The following is a 19,804-nucleotide window of genomic DNA, read 5'->3' on the forward strand; positions in this document are numbered from 1 at the left end:
AGTTGCCTTTAGTGCAGGTACTCTAGGTTGCAATACGTTACTGCCATCTAGTGGCCAAACTGGAACAGCTATCTGGTTCATAATATCAAACCGTTATAACCTGAAGTCTGTCACCTAAATCATGGGTTTATCATGGTCACACTTTGACTACTGAATTTTGTTTTTGATTCATTTATGTTAATTTAAATTTTAAATTTACCAACCATAGAGATCTGAATGCCTCGTCGTAACAAAGCATGTGAAGACAAAATCAAGAAAAACTACAAATTGCTATGGTTTTGCAACATTGAAATTCTAATGACTCGGAAAAAGGTAAATAATTTTCAAATGCTGCATAGGTTAATTTAAAAATCAAGTTGTGAAGAGATGAACGTATTTCAGTATGTCACTGTGCACGGACACAACATACTTGTATCAACAAAAACATTATTCTAGGCTCTTTCACATGTACAACCTGTAATTGAACACTTAATTTGCTACCAACATGAGTGTCGATGCCAATGTGATTGCACAAAGTTCATGAATTAGTGTAATAAAAAGGACAACGCTCCAGTTCTGCTCTGGTGCTCTAGTACTGTTATCTAGTGGCAGAATTGTGTCAATGCAGCCAAACCAAAACATGCAAATGGTGCTATTAAAATGATTTTCCGCCTTAGAATGTAAAAATACTTCTTCTACTTTCAGTTGCACTTCATGTCCTCTTTCACCACATCCTCAAATCTCCTCCCTGATCTTCCTCCAGACCTCTTGCCTGGCAGTTCAAGGCTCAGCGGCCTCTCACCCAAATCTTCACCACCCCTCCATGTCCAAAACACCTCAATCTAACTTTATCTCCAAAACATCTAACATGTGCTGTCCCTCTGATGGACTCATTCCTGATCCTCCATCCTCCCTCAACAGGTGCACCATCACTTCATCTCTGCATCTCTTAGAATGTAAAAGAAAAGCATTTCTTCGTTTATGATATAATATGATACAGGTGCTTTTTGTTTATGTTATCAAGCAGAAGATTGGAGGGGGGGTGCATTTTAAAACAATCCATTACCATGTTTTTCTTTTAGAGGTTTCTGTCTGCAGGTTTCCACTCCAGTCCATCTTTCTTCTGCGCACTCCTACCAGTCATTACGGTAAAGCTGACAGCGGCTCCGGTTGTCAGCTGATACGCCTTCACTGGCGAGTCGGAAGACCGTCCGTAGGGGGGGAAAAAAGAAAAACAGACCGCTGGAGAGTCCAAGCCATGGCAGCGGAGATCCATTCGAGGCCCCAGACCGCCCGGCCGGTCCTTTTGAACAAGATCGAGGGGCATTCGGACGCTGTCAGTGCGGCCGTGTTGATACCGAAGGAAGACGGTGTGATCACGGTCAGTGAGGACAGGTGAGTTCGTCAAGTATGCTAACGGCAACGTTAGCCCAACACCAACAGCTGTTTGTTGAGGGCTCGGCTAGGTCATTTTATTATCTGTTTCTTCATTTTTTTCTGGTTTCTCTATCTCAGAACAAGACAACTTAAGAAAGTAAACTTTTACCGAAGTGTTTACACACCAGTGAATTGCTTGGGTTTGGGACGTTCGGTGTGACGTTTAAGCTAGCTTAGGGTTTGAGGTGAAACTTGTATTGAACCATGATTTTGTCAGGAATAAGTGCATCCGTGAAACAAGTGCGATCGAAACATTAATCGAATCTAAACCATAACTGCAAAACGCTAATTTTAACGTTCAGCATATATTTTCCGGCTCTGGGAAATGGTAACATTACACTCTGCCAGCTAGCTAACGTTAGCTGCGCTAACTCGCACACGAACTGACAATTTGTTCAAACGGAATGACTTTACCCCCCTCAAAGTTCAGCTGTTATCGTATATAGCAATATTTTGTTTTGAATCCATAGCGATTTTAACACCGCGGCTTTATTTGACAAATATTTTCAGCGAAAGTGGCGATTTCACGCTTTTGTTTTTGATTCGTCTCTGTGCCTTGAAATTCCTTCAGTTTGTGTACAGTGAACGTCACATCTCGGTTACACGGTTAAGACAGTTGAACAAAAATGATGAACAAAAGATGAACAAAAATACTATTCTCCAGACTTAAGTGACGTTAAAATGCGATTAATTGGTTATTTTACCTGTGATGGGAAATGGCTGTGGATCTGTTCAAAAACTGATCTGTACCCATCACACATGCACCACAGCCTGAGAGCTGCAAGTGGAAAGATGCCGCATCTTCACATAAGAAGTGAACTTGGGTTAGTGTGAAGAAATTTGATAAACGTTTGCATTACAGCTCTTACCTGCAAGCTGTGTCAAAAGGGAAGTTGCAGTGTTGCGGGTTACTCTGGCTCCTGAATGATGGCCTGCATTTTACCAGAAATGAAGTGAAACTTTGAACCTTGGGTCTTGACTCATCAGTTTCAAGACCAAACTGAACATTCCCAAAGGCTTTTTAAAGGATACTCTTTTTCAGCCAGATATTCAGTGGTTACGGCAAGCCTTTCACAGGCTCCCTTTTCAGTCTGAACTGAAGTCAGCCATCTAAAATGACAGTTCTTGCAAACAGTTTTTGTGCAGTGTTCATTTTATGGTGATTTTTCTGCATTCTGACCTTGTTTATAATCCAACTTTCAATGTTTTTTTCTACACTTCCAAACAAAGTTCTTACTGATGTTAAGTTCATCTGAACGGTTGCTGTGCTCAGCCGTGCATCATGCCAGAGCTCTGTGGCTCACGGCCACATTCTACGACAAGGAATCAACGCTACATATAAGCTTAATTTAATTCATACTCTGCATCATTTTCCCACCAGGGGGTGGGATGTATTACACATTATGGGAACATTTTTGTATCTCTCCTGCAGTTCTAACTCCGATTTTATTTTTTGTTGCATCCCATCCTCAGGACCATCCGGGTTTGGCTGAAAAGAGACAGCGGTCAATACTGGCCAAGCATCTACCACACAGTTTCCTGTAAGTAAAGCTGACCTCCCTCACTGGGTTCCTATGCGGACTTTTTTAATGAATGTTTCTGTGTGTTTGGCCGAAGCAGCCTTTTCATCATTGTGGAAAACTTCTGCTATGTGAAACTGTGACTCGCGGAAAAGTTGATTAACTCCCTCTGTGCCACAGCTCCGTGCTCCTGCATGTCCTACCACCATGACAGCAGACGCATCTTCATCGGTCAGGACAACGGAGCTGTTGTGGTGAGTGCAGTAAATTCCACGTGACAGGCTTATATACTCTCACCTGGCAGTCTTGTTTGCTCAGTTCCACCATAAAATTATGGTAAATAAACAAGCCCTTCACATGTGCCGTCAGAAGCAGACCTCTGAACGCCGGAGGGCAGGTTCAGAGAGCTATCTGATGGGTGAACTTGTTTTGTGCTTGCTTGCCTTCTAGGAGTTTCTCATCTCGGAGGATTTCAACAAGATGAATCACGTGAAAACATATCCAGGTGAGTCGAACTCACTGGTATACGACCGAGCTGAGATCTGATGCCCCTGGTTGTTGAGGTTGAAATTGATTTGCAACGAGGTTTTACATAAACAGGAGTCTCGTTGCTTGGCATTTATTATACCGAAACAGACAGGCTGGAGGAGGACACGCATGTCTAGCCCATTTGGGCTGTGACATCATAACTAAACTCTCTCATTATGATGTCGCAACCCAACAGGTGAAGAATGGTCGGCAGGAATCTTGTGGCATTTTTATTGGATTTACTTCAACTTGATCTAAACCGCATCAGCCTCTACATCACAGCACCAGGGGACACATTCTGCCCCCCCCCCCCCCCCCCCCGGTCATGGAATCAATGATTCTAGATCATAGTTTGAAACAAAATTCCGTAGGAGCCAGAAGGGGTTGTATAATTGCATAATCATTAAAACATCCTGGCATAGCGCCCATAATTGTCAAAACCCAGTCAAATTCTTCTCTTCAAATCTGGACTCCTTTATTTCTTCCAAAAATATGTTGAATTAAGGCTTTCATATTGTCTCTCACAAGGTCTTTATCATCTTTATTTATCAGTAACAGAAAAAGTCCAGGCAAGAGTCGGCTGTGATCCCTCTCATCCTGGCCCTGTTTTTTCTCACACGGTTCCTGATTTGTCGGAACAACCGGCGCGATGGTGTCAGCGCTTGGGTTTCCCCCGGGGGAAAAAAAGAAAACGGCGCTGGAATGCTCCATCTGGTTTCTACCACACGGTGCAGAAACCAGCACAGGAAACACACTAATCACAGGCAAATCAAAAGGGTATTTGGATGCGTCAAGATGTAAATTGATGCAAGAGAGAGACTTTTGAAAAGTTTTATGATCTAATAATCCTAATAATACGTGTTTCTTGCAGATGGGTCATAAACAATATATTGCCACATCACATGCAGACATACGCGTTGAATATCAGGAAAACAGCACAACTTCAAATAGATTGAGGTTATGAGAGTGTTTTCAAGTTTTCTTGCTGATGCCTTGAAGGAAATATAATTTATGAGGAAACATAATCTCAGTGGAAAGAAAGAAGAAAAGAACGGTGCTAAACTGGGGTCAGTCAGTAGGCACAAAAATAGCTGGGTTAAAAAAAAAGATACAAAAATCATGTACCCTGGTGATATGATTATGGAACTATCAGGGTGAAAAACGTAATAAGACCTTATGAATCGGACATTGGACGGGGCTATATTTACCACACGCTTAATCAGCCTCCTGGTCAGATGCGAAACACACCCCGCTCAGGCTGACGTCCCAGGGGCTCGGCATGTTCATCCCTCAATTCTAACCAACCTGGAATTTCCCATTCAAATGCAAACGAAGGCATGTTTGTTAATTTGCGGAGAAAAGCCAGTGAAATGTTGATTTTCCCCCTTCAATTTCCCCTTCGTCTAGCATTAAATTTCTGTAACCGTGCAGCATGGATGGAACATTCCAGTATGGCATGTGGAGAACAACAAGTCAGAGATGTATCAGGGATCTTGCTTCGATTCTGGTGACCAAAAGGGTTCAGATCCTCTGGGGAAGTTTTCCATTGACACTGAGGCCCCTGGAATGAGCTCCTAACATTATGTGCGTGTGAGCAAATGAGACACCGCAGTAAAATACAAAAAAAAAAAGCATTGAGTGGCACTGTGGTGGAAATGAGCTTTATAAATAGTCTTTTTGCTGTTCTCCGTTTCGAGAAGCACCGGAGAGCAGGAGACCTGCTGAACGGAGCGCGTGAGGTTTAAGAATGGAGCGGGGGAGCTGGCCGTGCCAGCCTCCACGTGATGTGTTTGTAGATTTAAAAAGGAACTTCCATTAAATCAGTCCCGGCTCCCAAATTCAGAAGGGTTGAAATCAGCATTGTGTAGCTTTATAATTTAAATTCATCGGAATTTCCCCAGGAATGTATTTAAACCATCGACGGATCTCTGTTAGTGATTTTAACCAGATCTGAATGCTGCTGCATTTCGAAAGGAATTAAAAAGAGAAAAACTACTTTCAAACTGCAGAAGTTTGACAGCAAAAGTGTGCCCTTTTTTAAGAAGGAATAAAAAAGTGATTCAAGTCCGATAGGAGCGCAAAGCATTTGAATGGATTTGTCTGGCTCAGTCAGGATTAGCGTGGCATTAAGCTGTGCCTCAGATGGGATCAGCGCTCAGAAAGGACACGTTCGTCTTAAACGTTGCTCTGCCATGACGGCTCAGAGTAAAGCCCCCCTATCCCTCCCAGAGTAATTTGCCAATCAAAAAAAAAAGTGTGTTTGTTTATTTGTTTTTTTTTTGCAGCCCACCAGAACCGGGTGTCAGACATGGTGTTTTCCCTGGAGAGCGAGTGGGTGGTGAGCACCGGTCACGACAAGAGCGTGAGCTGGATGTGCACGCAGAGCGGCAGCATGTTGGGGAGACACTACTTCACCGCCTGGGCGTCATGCCTGCAGTATCCTTCAACTAGCCAGCGTGCATGTGTGAAGGAAGGTGTCTGCGAGCGCTTTACAATCCTGACCTCCTGCGCAGATATGACCACGAGACCCAGCATGCCTTTGTCGGGGATTATTCAGGACAGATCACGCTCCTCAAACTGGAGAGGCAGACGTACTCCACCATCACCACACTGAAGGGCCACGAAGGTAAAGGTGCACTCAGGCCGATTTGTGACCGACAAGCCCTGTTCACCTGCTGTTCTGTGAGCCAGAAAGGGAGGATATGTGCAAACATGACGCACGAGACAGGTTATGTAATGTTCGTTTTGCCGCACTTCATTAGTCTTTTTCTCATGGAGACTTCGCAAGAACGGTCCCCACACTTATTTTCGGAGTCTCTGAAGGGGATAAAGTTCCACGAAGCGCTGGCTTCACATCTCCAGTCTGGTCTGTCCTCAAACCCTTCCATACGGGAGCCTTTTCCTCTCCCATCGGCTCATACATCCCCACTCCCAGGGTTTGTGTCTCTTGACTCAGACACAAAAATATCAGCTGCCTGGACCAGCGTGTGAAACAAACACCCTTCTTGTGTTCCTCGCTCGCCACTCAGCGCACATGGGCTCACAGGCATAATGGGAACGGGCCGAAAGATGACTCATGTGACCAGATGCCGGTCCCCCCCACGACTACGACTTGTTTCTATCCCGGCCGCCTTGCTCGCAGGTCAGACTGTTGACGTGGAAGAGTTTCTTACAGATGTTATCAAGATGCAGTTATTACAATTGGATGAATGGCAAAATTTCAATTTCTCTCCTTTTTGCTGCAGACTGATGTGGTTTGCTGTATGTGCTTAATTTTACACCCAATTCGCTAAGAAAAGCTTAGATAACAGGATCCCATAGTTGAATGGTGCTTTGTGGCCCCCCCCAGGCTATTATTCATCATATGACGGGAATCGGGTCTGATTACAAGAGCTCTGTTGTTTCTCCTGTAACTCTGTGCCTCTTTTTTTCTTTTTTTTTCTTTCCTTTTTTTAAATCACCACAGCTTTCAAAACATCCCACTTTGCTTCTCTGGAAAATCAGTGACACAACAAATACCAGTAATCCATTAGAGGCATTTCCAGTTTCCCTCCCATAAGGTAAAAGAAGCCACTTTGGCACCGAAGACACTGATTATTTTTTTATTTTTTTTTAAACAACATGTGTTTTAGCCAGGTACAAGAATGCCAGATAAAGACAGTTCACTTCTTCACTTCCTGTGTGAATGACATCACACAAGCACCCAATGCTTTGGCTGCTGTTTTGTTTTTGTTTTTTTTCCCTTTTGCTTTTAGTTTGTGTGAAGTATGGACAGGGCGAGTGATGTCACAGCCAACCCGGAAGTGGCGGCTCTGTCAGTCCTCGGGACAGAAGTGTATTTATATATATCTGACTGTTAAGCTATTGTAACCCAATTGTGCAGGCTGTCGGCAGGATGAGCGCCATACCCCCTCTCCCACCACATTGTTGAATGAAATCCAGGCACTGAATGTTTGTGTTTGGTAAAGGTTCAGGAATTCTCATTTTTTTCAGCGGCCCACAGTGGCACCACATGCAGGACTGTGGAACCACTCATTCAGACCAGTCACCATAACTGGAAGGTCTGGCTGACTTAATGTGGGAAATTGAAGCCTCGAAAAGCTGTGGCTCTGTGGATTTGTAGCGGCCTGTCGTTCTTCATTTTGACACTAGGGGGTGATGGCGAGTCTCAACAAATGCACCAGCGCCACATAGTAAGAACTGAAATAATGTTTTCTCCTCTGAATGCCTTGCAGGTAGCATTGGGTCCCTCTGGTGGGACCCCGTCCAGAGGCTGCTGTTCTCGGGGGCCTCGGACCACAGCGTCATCATGTGGGACATCGGGGGCCGCAAGGGACGAACGCTCCTCCTCCAGGGACACCAGTAAGTGTGGCAGCGTCAGTCCCATGGATGTGAGATGAACCTGCAAGCCCCTCCGGCAAACTGATTTAAACCCCATACCAAGCGCACGTATTCTGTGGAAAACAATATCGGTCTTTCCCCGTCACAGTTATTTCCACCCTCCTGTCACATGCAGTCCTTGGGGGTGTCAGTCACAGATGTGCTCAGGCACTGACTGGATTTATCCCCTGCCTTGCCGCCTTCATACGTATTACTGTCCATGACTGAGAAGTTTGCTACTGGTCAGCATGCAAACTGACACGTCAAGAGTAACAGATGTTTATTTGCAAACGTCCTGAGAATGAGCCTTTGCATCTTCGACACCCTAAACCTTCAAACTCAAATTAACATTGACAATTGACCGATTTAGATGTCTTGAGAGTTATAAGTTGTTTGTGTTTTTAAACCTGAATTGATATTACAGTTTTCCTTGGTTCCAGAACCAGCCATAATAAATGAAAATCTGCAAAGTAGCGACACTCTTATTAATTTTTCCCTCACCCTTATTAACTCGTCCCATACACAGACCACACACTTCTTCCGTAATTCACACCAACCGAGCACAGCAGAGTAACGCTACGAATAGCAATCATGTGATAGCATCGATGTGAAATGAATATTGGGAGATGCTGAATGCATGCTTTGCGCAGGAGATTCAGAGAATGATGCTACAGTTGCTGAGCCAATCAGAGCCCAGGATACAGAACACCATGCCCTGGTTGGTCACCACCTTAGGAAATGCTCATTTTGTCAGAAAAATAATTGAAATAATAAATACATAAAAATACATTTATATCGCCAAAATTCATGGTAGAGCGAAAAATCCGCAACATAAAATCAGATATGTAAGGTGTAAAAATCTGTGAGACCGTAAAAGGTGATGAGGGACGACTATAAAGCCCGAGATGCTTGAATTCCTCTCTTAATCACTGACGCTCTTCTCTCCGCTGTGTGACACTACCAGTGAGCGCGTCCAGTCCCTGCGTTACCTTCAGCTGACCAGGCAGTTGGTGTCATGCTCGGCCGATGGGGGAATTGCAGTGTGGAACATGGATACGACCAGAGAGGAGGTTCGCCTGACCGTTAATGCTCTCGCTTTGTAGTAGAAAGGACAGTGATAAACTTATAAGCAGTTAGCAAGAACTGTAATTAAGTTGGTTGAATGACCTCAGATAAAAGTGGTAAAAGTGTTTTAGCAGCATGTGTGTACCCCTACAGGCGCCACAGTGGCTGGACAGCGACTCCTGTCAGAAGTGTGAGCAGCCATTCTTCTGGAACATCAAGCAGATGTGGGACACGAAAACGCTGGGGCTCAGACAAGTAAGAGCATAGAGTTTTCTTTTTTTTTTTTTTTTTTTACGGCGTATTCCCGCTTTGTCAGCACTAACGTGTGTTTCCCCTGCGCAGCACCACTGCAGAAAATGTGGCAAGGCTGTGTGCGGCAAATGCAGCTCCAAACGCTCCACGTTCCCAATCATGGGCTTTGAGTTCCCGGTCAGGGTGTGTGACGCTTGCTTCGACACCATCAAAGAAGAGGAGTGAGTGAGAAGGCAAATACTTAACCCGCACATGACCCTGCTTTCAGAGCACTGAGTGTGTGTGTGTGTGTGTGTGTGTGTGCGCGCGTTGCAGTCGAACACCGCTGGCCACGTTCCATGAGGGGAAACACAACATTGCTCACATGAACATGGATCCGTCCAGAGGCCTGATGGTCACATGTGGAAGCGACCGTATCGTAAAGGTGAGCATGATATTTGGCCATTTCTCTTTTAGATTTAGATCTGTGAGGCCACGTTTGAAAGACACATTTTTATGATTCTCCCTGACTATTAGAGATGCAGTGATTTCACACCAGGCCCCGTCACTGTAGATGCCGCCTGTGAATAAACATTGCTGTGGTGATGGGGATTTAATTACAGTCAGCACCTCAGAGTGATGGAGCAACAAAACCATGCTGATTATTACAACATATGAGCTCATGTTTTCGGTTAAGACACTAGAATCAGTTACTGGCTTTGTCAGGCTGCCGCTCAAAATCTCATCATCGATCCATTAATTCTCGGAAAATAGAGATGGTGGCCCCCGGTGGCTGCAAATAGACGCTCAGCTGGATTCTCATTCGATTGTTTACTTCTAATAGCATCTCAATCCGCCACCGCAAGCAAGGAGTTAGCGGCCGATCTGAGTGATGCTTCTTAATTAAGCCACAAATCGTCACAATCACCGAGTTGCATTCAACTCACAGCTCCATCCTGGTGCTAGAAGTACTTTTCTATCTGTCATAAAAATTTAGATGTCCTTATGATCCATCCTTAATTCTAAGAAAATGCACTGAAGGCAAAACTAGCTAACTGGGTATCTTGTTATCATGACATTCTGTTCTGTGATGTTGAAAGATAAATTTAACATATATATATATATATATATATATATATATATATATATATATATATATATATGTATAATATATGCGCTGGGAAATTTTTATTACTATTTTTTTTTTCAATCCACCATTGTCTTGTAAATAACATCTGAGCAGAGGGGCTTCCCTTGCTGTTTACTGGCACCATTGTGACGGAACGCCAGCCACAAAAAAAACACTCAATCGCAGCTCCCTGCGCTGATGTGAAATCCCCCCCTGGCTTGGCGAGGGAATGTCGCACTGGGCTCCTCCCGTCACGTTCATTGGCCGCTCCTTCTCCACAGATCTGGGATATGACTCAGGTGGTTGGCTGTAGCTTAGCAACAGGCTTCACCCCACGCTGATTGGTCCGGGCACCACGGAGACCCCCCTGGACTCGACGGCAACAACCGGGCCTGCCTCCTGTTGAATGTCCTAGTGTGCGTGTGTCTGTGTGCGTGCGCGCGTGTGTGTGTGAGCACTGATGATGTAGTTTTCCAATTTCTTTTTACTCCTAATAACAAATCGTCTAATTTCTCTACCTGTCAGTCTTACACACCGGCGTGCAATTTTTTTTTTTTCTTTTCGGTTCTGATGGAAAAACAGGACTTTAAGCACAACAGCGGGGTGTGTAAAAGTGTGTACACGTGTGCATGTAATTATTTCTCCTATGGGAAGAATGGTATTGATATTAGTGTTTACATTTACTACTTCTTTCGACAAAGGTCATTTATTTTGTTTTTTCTTTTTGTACTGTAAGGCTAGGAAAAATCGCTGACGTGCCATTCCTGACAAAAAAAAGGAAAGGAAAAAACAAAAGCAAAACACAAGCTTCTCACTAATTCTTGTGGCCCACTAACTGCATATTAATCCGGCACTGTAAGTTTTGTGAAAATGCTTGTATATATCCCCACCTCTGCTCAGTGGTGTTTGGAGAGACGATCTCCGGGAATGACTCGCTGATCCTGGTTATCATCTTTTTCCTTCCCCCTCGCTCGCTTCCCCCTCCTTCACCACTTAGCCTTAAATCACTCTCAGGTGGTTTTACATCAGTGGGTTGTTACCGGGCAGACCCTCCCCCACCTCTCCATCCCTTCCTTCTTCTCACTGTTGCATTATCATTCCCACGACGTGCTGGATTTTTTTTAGTGGAGGGGCTTCTCTGTGATGTTTTCACATGACCCCTTTCTTCGGGAAAAATGTTTAGCTGAGGCAGCAACCTCAAGACTCCGCTGCCTCCCCCCAAAAATTACTTTTTATCTCTTAAAAAAATATATGATTAAAGGGGACTTAAGAATTAAGGTTTGTTGAGGACGGGTACCCTGAATGAAACACTGCGCTAAAGGCCGGTGTGTTCAAGTGTCTCCTTCAGGGTTCCCCATGTTCCTCCAGAAGCCCTTGAAGAAAAAAGACTTTAAGATCCAGCTGTCACTCCTGCGCTCACTTCGCCCTAACGTTATTCTTGTGCATCTTCATTCTTTCTTCCTTTTCCGAGCCGTCTCCTCCCCTTCTTCCCTTCTCCTCCCCTCCACACCCCATTCCTCCATGTTCTTTCCATCTTCCCCAATCCTCACATTGAACAGATTTTCTTTCTATTTTCTTTCTTTTTTTTTTTTGTTTGCTAGTCGTGATCCAAGCAAGATGGCGCAGCGGATCGCGCATAGCGTCATTGCAATTGCGTGGTTATTAACACCCCCCTAAAGCTAGACTAACGCTTGCCTTATTGTGAGCGGGGAAAACAACGAGCATTATAATGCTTGGATTTTCTTATTTTCAAAACATGTAGTCACATTCCACTTTGTTCTTTTTTTTTGATCTTGTAGTGTTTCTATTTATATTTGTAGTAAAGTATTTATCTATAATCACTGTAATACGGTTGTTCGCTTTTCTGTGACAATTATGTAATTTTATTTTATTTTAATTTATGCCATCCGAATGCAAACTGAAATATCTCTGACGAAATCAGAAGCTGTTGCGCTGTAAAACAAATGCGATTTGTCGAGCACAAGGGGAAAATCGAAGCCAAGCATCAGGAGGATGATATGAAGACGTAGCATTAGCAAGCTACATCAGATGTACCCCGCTACATAGTTGAGGGTTTAGAGGTCCGAACTGTAAGTTAGCTGATCTTTTTTTTTTGTTATAGTAGTCATGGAATCATAGAAGGCGATTTATGATAGACAGATGATTTATATGTGGCGCCGTAGTGCCCATTCGGCAGGTTTGACATAAGACATGGAAAAACCGGATCGCATTCGGACATTTTTTTCACCCTTGAAAGCGCTGGAGAAAAAGTGAAAGATGACGCCATTTGCAAATCATTCTCCTAACATTCGAGTTGACGAAATGGTCGTCAGAAAGAGCAGATTGAGATCTCTGCAGGCTGGTTTTATTTTTTGATAATGGTGGTCACTTAGAGGAGGGGGAATTGCAGTTCAAGACACCACACTCAAAAGGGCTTTTCCCTTAAAACATTTTGAGTAAATTCCAATGGCCTTGTCATCTGATCAAGATAAACCATCACCGTCTCTGAATGCAAAAAGTGTTATTCAATATGGGGGAAACCTCACTCGTTATTGGTCTTATTCTGAGGTTTGGAGAACGGAGAGAGAGTTAGCCGTTGAGATCGTCGGGAAAGGGGGAAAAAAGGTGCGGAAACCAAGGTTGATTTCCTCTAGGCACCTTATGTCTAAACACTCATTTAGCTCAGGCACGTGAAAGATTTGATCCAGTCTTAATTTAAAAAAGTCTTCAGGTTGTATCAGTCCAGTCCTGAATACTTTAAATACTCCCATCACCGCGGTTTTACAGGGTTCCTTACAATGCTGACAAAAAATCAAAAGTCCAACTTCTTGATTCTTTCACTTTCAGTGCCCCCCCGTCCTCAGTAATGTTGTATTTTTAAAAACTTTCATTGGCAAAACTCCCTGAGAGGCCAAAAAAAAAAAAAAGATGCTTAATAAAGATACTCTTCTATGGCTACTGGATGGCTTTTTTTTTATTTTATTTTTTTTAAAAACAATCATTTGCTGACGTTTCAAGAGTAAACAGAAGAAAACTGAAGCAGACAATGGTTTGTTTTTTTTTTTTATTAGAAGGCATTGACGTGGAGCCGAAAGCTGACGGCACAGACAGGAAATACCGGGTGAAGACGCGCACGATTGGACGCTGACGTTTTTTCAAAAAAGAAACAAAAAGGCATCAGAAATGTCAAGTCAGTCAGACGGAGGCGGCGCAGCAGCTGATGAGTGGGTGACTTCGGTCGGATCAGATTCCCATCTGATTGACAGCTCGGAGAAAGTCACAGGTATAAAACATCAAGGTGTGTGTGTGTGTGTGTGTATGAGGATATAAACAAACCTTAAAGTTACTGGAAGTATTAAGTATTAAGACATGATTAGTTAGGACACATAATAAATCTTGTTAGGCATTTCAGGGCACGTCAAATTTAAGGCTCTTGGATGGATGGGTAGATGTCTGGCTCTTGGAATGTGTGTGTGTGTGCGTGCGGGGTCAGTAAAGCGATGAAGCTGGGACTGCCCGCTGTTAGTGCTGCTTTTCCCGGCCCTCCTTTGGGTTTCCTCCCTCAGTGTGGTTGGATCGTCTTGGCCAAGTCCTCCAGCAACGACATCAACTTCTGCTCCTCCAGGAGGGAGCTGCGGGTCCAGGCCAGAGGCAGGTGAGTGGACACCACCCTTCTGTCTGTAAACACACGCAGGTCAAAAAACTAAATCCAGTGAAGCCCGGTCACAACTTCTTTGGCTGATTGTCCGCTCTAAAATCCTGATTTTCAGGCAGTTTCTTGTGAATCTGCAGGACATCCCCCGAAAACTTTTTTTTTATTTTTGGATTGAAATCCAAGGCCCGATGTTGTTTCTCGAGGTGAAATGATGGATCCCACGTCAAGTTTCACTTACGAACTCAAAGCTGAATTTCTTGCCTGTCTTGTTGCCTCAACCTTCTTTCCTCCCTGAACACACACACACGCAGTTCTTTGTGATTTGTGCTGTGTTGATATTTGAAAGTTGAACTGATGCATGATAAACAGTAAGGAGCGTGAATGAATTGAATGAATTCTATAAATGCCCATGTGTTTTTACACCCCAGGCTAGGTAATCTTGAATGTAACAGACAGGAAGTCAGTGACGACACGCTTGCAGTGTTTTGTAACCCTGCAGTGTCAGATACCCAAATGGCGACACAGCCGCTGCGCTGGCTCAGTGAACATAACCATTAAAATCATCAGAACTGGTGTGAACCTTCTTCTGACCAGCCAGAAACCCCTGTAACATCAACACTCCTCACGTCTACCAGCAGCTGAAACCATTGATGTACTGTAGCTGTTTATATGAAGTGTCACGTGTGTGTGCGTGTGTCTTCACAATATGTACAGGACTGTCTCAGAAAATCTGAATATTGTGATAAAGTTCTTTATCTTCAGTAATGCAATTACAAAAACAAAAATGTCATACATTCTGGATTCATTATAAATCAACCAAAATATTGCAAGCCTTTTATTATCTTAACATTGCTGATTATGGCTTACATCTTAAGAAAACTCAAAAATCCTATCTCAAAATATTAGAATATCATGAAAAATTTTTGTTTTTTTAATTGCATTACAGAAGATAAAGAACTTTATCACAATATTCTAATTTTCTTAGACAGTCCTGTAGACATTCAACCATTCGCCCTCTCAATCAGAAGAAAGAGGCCACCATTCACTCTCTTCCACACATCTGGCCATTGTCCAGTGAACCTTCTGCACGTCTTTTGCCTCCCTCCAGTAGAAGAGTATTTTAGAAATGGCGAAAAACGTGTCAGGAGTCCCTTCCCTTTGCCTCAGTACCCTGGTAGAAGCTGCCGTTGGGGTTGGAGGTGGCAGCCTCAGAGACCGCCAGCCACACCACCGTGTCAGCTCCCTGCTCTGGGGCCCGCAGGCTGTTCTTCATCGAGCGATGGAAGTCTGGAATGGCGTTGGCTACCGCTGGAACACACGGATTAGATGGTAAGAAATATAAACTTAATTTTGCCGTCAGATGAAAACCGGATTTTGTATTTTCCAAAGTGAACCGTATCCCACCTGGGGTGTCCACCCATCCGGGGTGCATGACGGAGAAGTGGATGCTGGGGTGGGTCTTGGCCAACTGCTCCGTCATCACCACCTGCTGCCTCTGGAACGCAGACATTTCCAGGGTACAGATTTGAGGCTTTTAATCCATACTTATCTCTTAATTACTAATGCTGCCACAGCCGCTGTGGAATTTGGCTCGAAGATGTGATGATTAATGTGATATTTATGGATTGGAGGGATGACCCAAAGGCGCTGTTTGAATCCCAGAGATTATTGTGTGTAAAATCAGTTATCACTGAGTGGGCCCAGAATTGATCTTTGAGGGACGCTGCGGGCCGAAGATGCACATTCAAATAATATTCGATTCGATATCCGAATATGTTGATTTTGAGATAAACGATAAGTCTTTCCAGAATATAATCAAGAGCATTAGGAGTTGCTGTGATACTGGAGTTGTTTTCCTCTGATGGTTTCCCTACTGCCCCTTCTCAGCGTGGGAGAAAAAGGCGGCGGATAAAAGTGACGATTTAACGGCTCGAGAAGCCTCGGTTTCCAAGACGCTAAAGCGTTCTCCCAGAGTGTTGTCGGATGTACTGGCAGGAGAGCAGGCGGATTAATTAGAGAGCGGCACGACTTTCATTAAGGCGTCTCCACTGATGGGGCTGAACTCTCGACGCCGGGCGCGAGGTGGCTGGCGCTTTGGAGACGATGCTAATTTCCATTCTAAAACTGTCGCTCATATTGGGGAAGAAAAAAAAAGAGAAATACAGTCATTGCATTCTATCTGCATTCAGAACAGCACATAACACACAATATGATATCGAGTGTATCAGGTGGTAAATAGGTGTGTATTCTATTAAAATATGCATCATATACATATAACAACACATAGAGTAAATGTATGCATGTATGTGTTGTTATTCTGATAAATATGACATACCTAATACTCAGAGCACTCTATAATTATTTAGACGCATTTAAAGGCGCACAAATCTTTCGTTTTGGTGCGGATGCGGTTTGAAAGTCGTAGTTTGGCACTTTACCAGCATCAAGAGAGGTTTATATATTTTAATTATATATATATATATAAACAGACTTGAGCACACACAGAGCCAGTTGTCACCTCTAGTCTGCTTAGAGGCCTCAAGCCTCTCTGAGCCACTTCGACATAGAGTTCCTACCTTGTGCTGGGCGTAGACCAGGGTGCCTTCGTAGTTGCCCCTGTCAGACTGCAGGTTCCCTGTCCGGAGCTTCTGCACCAGCATCCCCCCTGAGGACACCGTGATCTGACATCGGTGGAAGAACAATGAGGAACGAAAGAGACGGAGAGGAAGGATGAGAGGGTGTGATTCCTAAGGATCTAGTTTTTATTCAACACAGCTTCTGTCCATTGGTTGATTATTGGAGGTGAAGGACCTTCCGTCAGACTCACCACTCTGGGATCTGCGCTCTTCTCCAGCAAGGGGATGAGGTTCTTTGTGAGAATGTAAATCCCTGGACAGAAGATGGAGGAGCTTTACCTGAACCGTCCCCTCTCCGGCCGGCCCTCTTCTTCTTCTTCTTCCTCCCACCCCGGACCGACGACTCACCCAGAACGTTGACGGCGAAGCTCTTCTCGAGCCCTTCAGCGTTCACGTCCCTCTGGCTCATGATGGCGCCGGCGTTATTGATCTGCGTACAAAACCCGTCATGACATGGCGACGGCACTCCGATATATCACGTTCAGGCGTGAACCGCATCATCTCACCAGGACATTGAGGGCCTTGTACTTCCTCTTGAAGGCCTCAGCAAACTCCCAGACCTTCTTGGTCTCGGACAGGTCCAGGATGTGGACGTGGATCTCCTGTGCAAAACGAGACGAGTCTGTTAACCGTCCGAAACTCTGAAGAAAGCCTTCCCGCCAATCAGTCATCAATGTAAAAGTCCGTGCCACTAAAAAGAGTTCAGCCGACTCAATGTCACATGATGGCAGAAAATAGCCCCTGAGTAGCGCGTGTGTGTCGATGAGGAGTGATTCACGGCGTACTTTGTTCCCCGACTCCTTGACGATGTCGGCCCTCGCTTCCTCGGCCTTGTCCTTGTTCCTGCAAACCATGTGGACGGTTCCGCCTGGAGAGCAAAGGATCGCTGCGTGAGAGACGCTCAAAAACAGCAACAAGGACTCGGAAAGGGGGATGCGATGGCTAACTTTCTAACTGCTGATTGGTCAAGTGACACGAAGTGAGTCTTTGTCAAGTTGCTTCTGGTTGGTGTTTAGACTGAACCAAACTGTTTCCTTCGTAATCCCAATGTGTCGTAAACTGTATTGGCGCTGTGGTTAGCGCTTCCGCTTTGCAGCGAGAAGGTCCTTGGTTCCAGTACCGATCTGTGCGGGTTTCCTCCGGGTTCTCCTGTTCCCTCTCACAGTCCAGAAACATGTAAGAGGTTCATTGGAGACCCTTAATTCTGAATTAGAGGGTGAATTGTTGTATGTCTCTTTATGTCGCATTTATGACGCACTCGCCAAATTACACCCTCGAGACCCCTACTGCGGGATAAGGGTTGTAGTTGATGAATGTATGACGGTCCAAAGCCCCTTGAGCACATGGCGTACCCTTCAAGTATGGGATTCATTTTAGGCACGTTTGTGTGTGCTTAAGTCAACAATGACAAATTTTACCTTGTGTATTATTTGTAAATGAAGATGGATAATTCCTGCCCTCAGAAATCAGTGTGAGGAATGGAACCTCCACAGCGTGGGCATGAACGCGTCTGTTTCTGCCCATGAAAAGGTTTTCCTCTGGTTGTGTGTTTGCATGGTCATGTATCAGGGATACCTCTCTTAGCGATGGCCATGGCCGTGGCTTTGCCGATGCCGCTGTTAGCGCCCGTTATCAAGAAGGAGCGTCCCGCCATGGACACCTCCAGGTCCTTCTCCGCAAACCCTTTGGAGGCCGACAGGTAGGCGCTCCTGTGGATCAACCAGATCAAACTGTCTGCAAACATTGTATTCCGGCGGCGCGTCCCAGGTGTTTGAGGTCACCCTGCTGTAACCGACACAATGAAGGAGCCACTGTGCCTGGCGTCGCCTCTGGTGAGAAGAGTTCAAGCGAGGGGAGGGGCTCCGAGGTTAAAGATGCTAAAGATGGCTCTCAATCCGAGCCATTGTGCGGGACGCTATTGTTGGGGGTGGCGGGAGGAGGGTGTCAGAGGAGGGTAATACCAAAGGCTAAATGCCCACTCTGTTCAGCGGTGTCAAGCAGGGAGCCATTAGCGCCGGGTCAGAGCGGGTTGCCGGAGAGACAACACAGAACAAAAGCACCTCTTCACATCCACCGTATGCTAATGAGGAGCGGCACTTTGGGGATGCGGGCGATCAAATATGATAGATAAAGGTTTTTTTTTTTTGATGTTTGCAAAGCCGCTGTTTTAACGTTCTTTTGAGTTTTTGTCAATGATCAAGATAAGCCATATGCCGGCCCATAATCTTGTTCTGGCGCCGCGTCGTCTGTAGTAGTTGTATTTTTCTAAATTCAAAATTTGAGATTTTGTCCGTTTGATTGATCGCAAAACCGACTAAGGGCTTCGTTCTCTTTCCCAATGGTGTGCTATGTCATGCATGGGGTTAAAAGAAAAAAATCTCAGATTATTTGATTAAACAAACCAAAAAACAAGACTTTATAATAAAAATAAGAATAATTATGAGTATTATTATCCCTCTCATCATCATTTCATATTAGTATGAAACTAAGACTAAGACACTAAGACAATTGTTTATTCTTATTTTTAACTTCATTCTCACTCATTATTATTATTATTATTATTATTATTATTTTATTAGTAGCATTTTTTAAAAGTAATTGTCATCGTCATCATCATCATTATGGCAATTATTGCTACTACTGTTATTATTTATTATCATCGTCATCATTATTTTTGCTATTTTCATTACTACTACAAGTACTGTGTTATTATTAGTAGTAGTATCTTTATTATTACCACTCCTGCTATGAATAATATTATTATTATTTTTTTGTTTTTAATTCATTTATTTGCATTCCACACCTAAAGACACCCAATAATATTATACTTGAATATGAGGAATATTTGACACACGTAGCATTTTGTTAATTTACACACACACACACACACACACGCACATCCTTGGAAATAAATGAGATTTCCAATTCTCCTGCAATTGGCAGAACACACGCACACACACACACACACACACACACACACACAGCATCCAAACAGTAGGCGTACTAGTCCGGCCTCACCTGGTGAACTGGGTCAGTCCCTTCAGGAACCAGGCAGAGTTGCGGTACAGGGACATAGCGTTGCCGTGGTAGCGTCTCTCCCTCTCCTGCTCTCTCTCTTGCCTGAAAGCTGTCCCGCCTGGACTTTTTACTCTGGACCAGGACCACGTGAAGATGCTGAGGTCACATCAGGGCCAAAGTCACCATCCGCCTCTTAAAGCTGTATCGTCCAGCTTGTAGAAAATTC

At 44.3% G+C, this 19,804-nt stretch overlaps 2 protein-coding genes across 2 annotated transcripts; one reads left to right on the plus strand and one right to left on the minus strand.

Moving 5' to 3' along the window:
* The first annotated feature begins 1,171 nt into the window (after window positions 1–1,171).
* On the plus strand, window positions 1,172–13,226 carry wdfy1 (WD repeat and FYVE domain containing 1). The gene is made up of 12 exons (XM_086143546.1): window positions 1,172–1,374; window positions 2,890–2,957; window positions 3,117–3,190; window positions 3,387–3,441; window positions 5,750–5,900; window positions 5,978–6,090; window positions 7,700–7,826; window positions 8,809–8,914; window positions 9,063–9,164; window positions 9,252–9,382; window positions 9,477–9,585; window positions 10,551–13,226. Exons 1-12 carry the CDS (start codon window positions 1,238–1,240, stop codon window positions 10,608–10,610), a joined length of 1,233 nt encoding a protein of 410 aa, XP_085999672.1. The 5' UTR covers window positions 1,172–1,237; the 3' UTR covers window positions 10,611–13,226.
* A 93-nt stretch (window positions 13,227–13,319) lies between these two features.
* On the minus strand, window positions 13,320–19,683 carry dhrs12la (dehydrogenase/reductase 12-like a). The gene is made up of 10 exons (XM_086143547.1): window positions 19,579–19,683; window positions 18,136–18,269; window positions 17,346–17,428; window positions 17,067–17,162; window positions 16,909–16,990; window positions 16,752–16,813; window positions 16,501–16,605; window positions 15,329–15,419; window positions 15,095–15,232; window positions 13,320–13,947 (listed from the first exon to the last, which is right to left on the minus strand). The coding sequence occupies exons 1-10, from the start codon at window positions 19,632–19,634 to the stop codon at window positions 13,832–13,834; spliced, it is 963 nt and encodes a 320-aa protein (XP_085999673.1). The 5' UTR covers window positions 19,635–19,683; the 3' UTR covers window positions 13,320–13,831.
* Between the last annotated feature and the right edge of the window lie 121 nt (window positions 19,684–19,804).

The sequence above is a fragment of the Fistularia commersonii genome, chromosome 3 (genome assembly GCF_037954325.1).
Source record: "Fistularia commersonii isolate RoL2024-O1a breed Wild chromosome 3, RoL_Fcom_v1.0, whole genome shotgun sequence".
NCBI lineage: Eukaryota > Metazoa > Chordata > Actinopteri > Syngnathiformes > Fistulariidae > Fistularia > Fistularia commersonii.

What these genes read in the sequence shown, in the direction of transcription:
- wdfy1 (XM_086143546.1), top strand. Translation starts at nt 1,238, where the DNA reads ATGGCAGCGGAGATCCATTCGAGGCCCCAGACCGCCCGGCCGGTCCTT. An exon ending in GCCTGGGCGTCATGCCTGCA is followed by an intron (nt 5,901 to 5,977) that starts GTATCCTTCAAC and finishes CCTCCTGCGCAG; the next exon opens with ATATGACCACGAGACCCAGC. An exon ending in CACACTGAAGGGCCACGAAG is followed by an intron (nt 6,091 to 7,699) that starts GTAAAGGTGCAC and finishes AATGCCTTGCAG; the next exon opens with GTAGCATTGGGTCCCTCTGG.
- dhrs12la (XM_086143547.1), bottom strand. Translation starts at nt 19,634, where the DNA reads ATGTCCCTGTACCGCAACTCTGCCTGGTTCCTGAAGGGACTGACCCAG. An exon ending in GGACTGACCCAGTTCACCAG is followed by an intron (nt 18,270 to 19,578) that starts GTGAGGCCGGAC and finishes GTTGATCCACAG; the next exon opens with GAGCGCCTACCTGTCGGCCT. An exon ending in TGGTCTACGCCCAGCACAAG is followed by an intron (nt 15,420 to 16,500) that starts GTAGGAACTCTA and finishes TCTGCGTTCCAG; the next exon opens with AGGCAGCAGGTGGTGATGAC.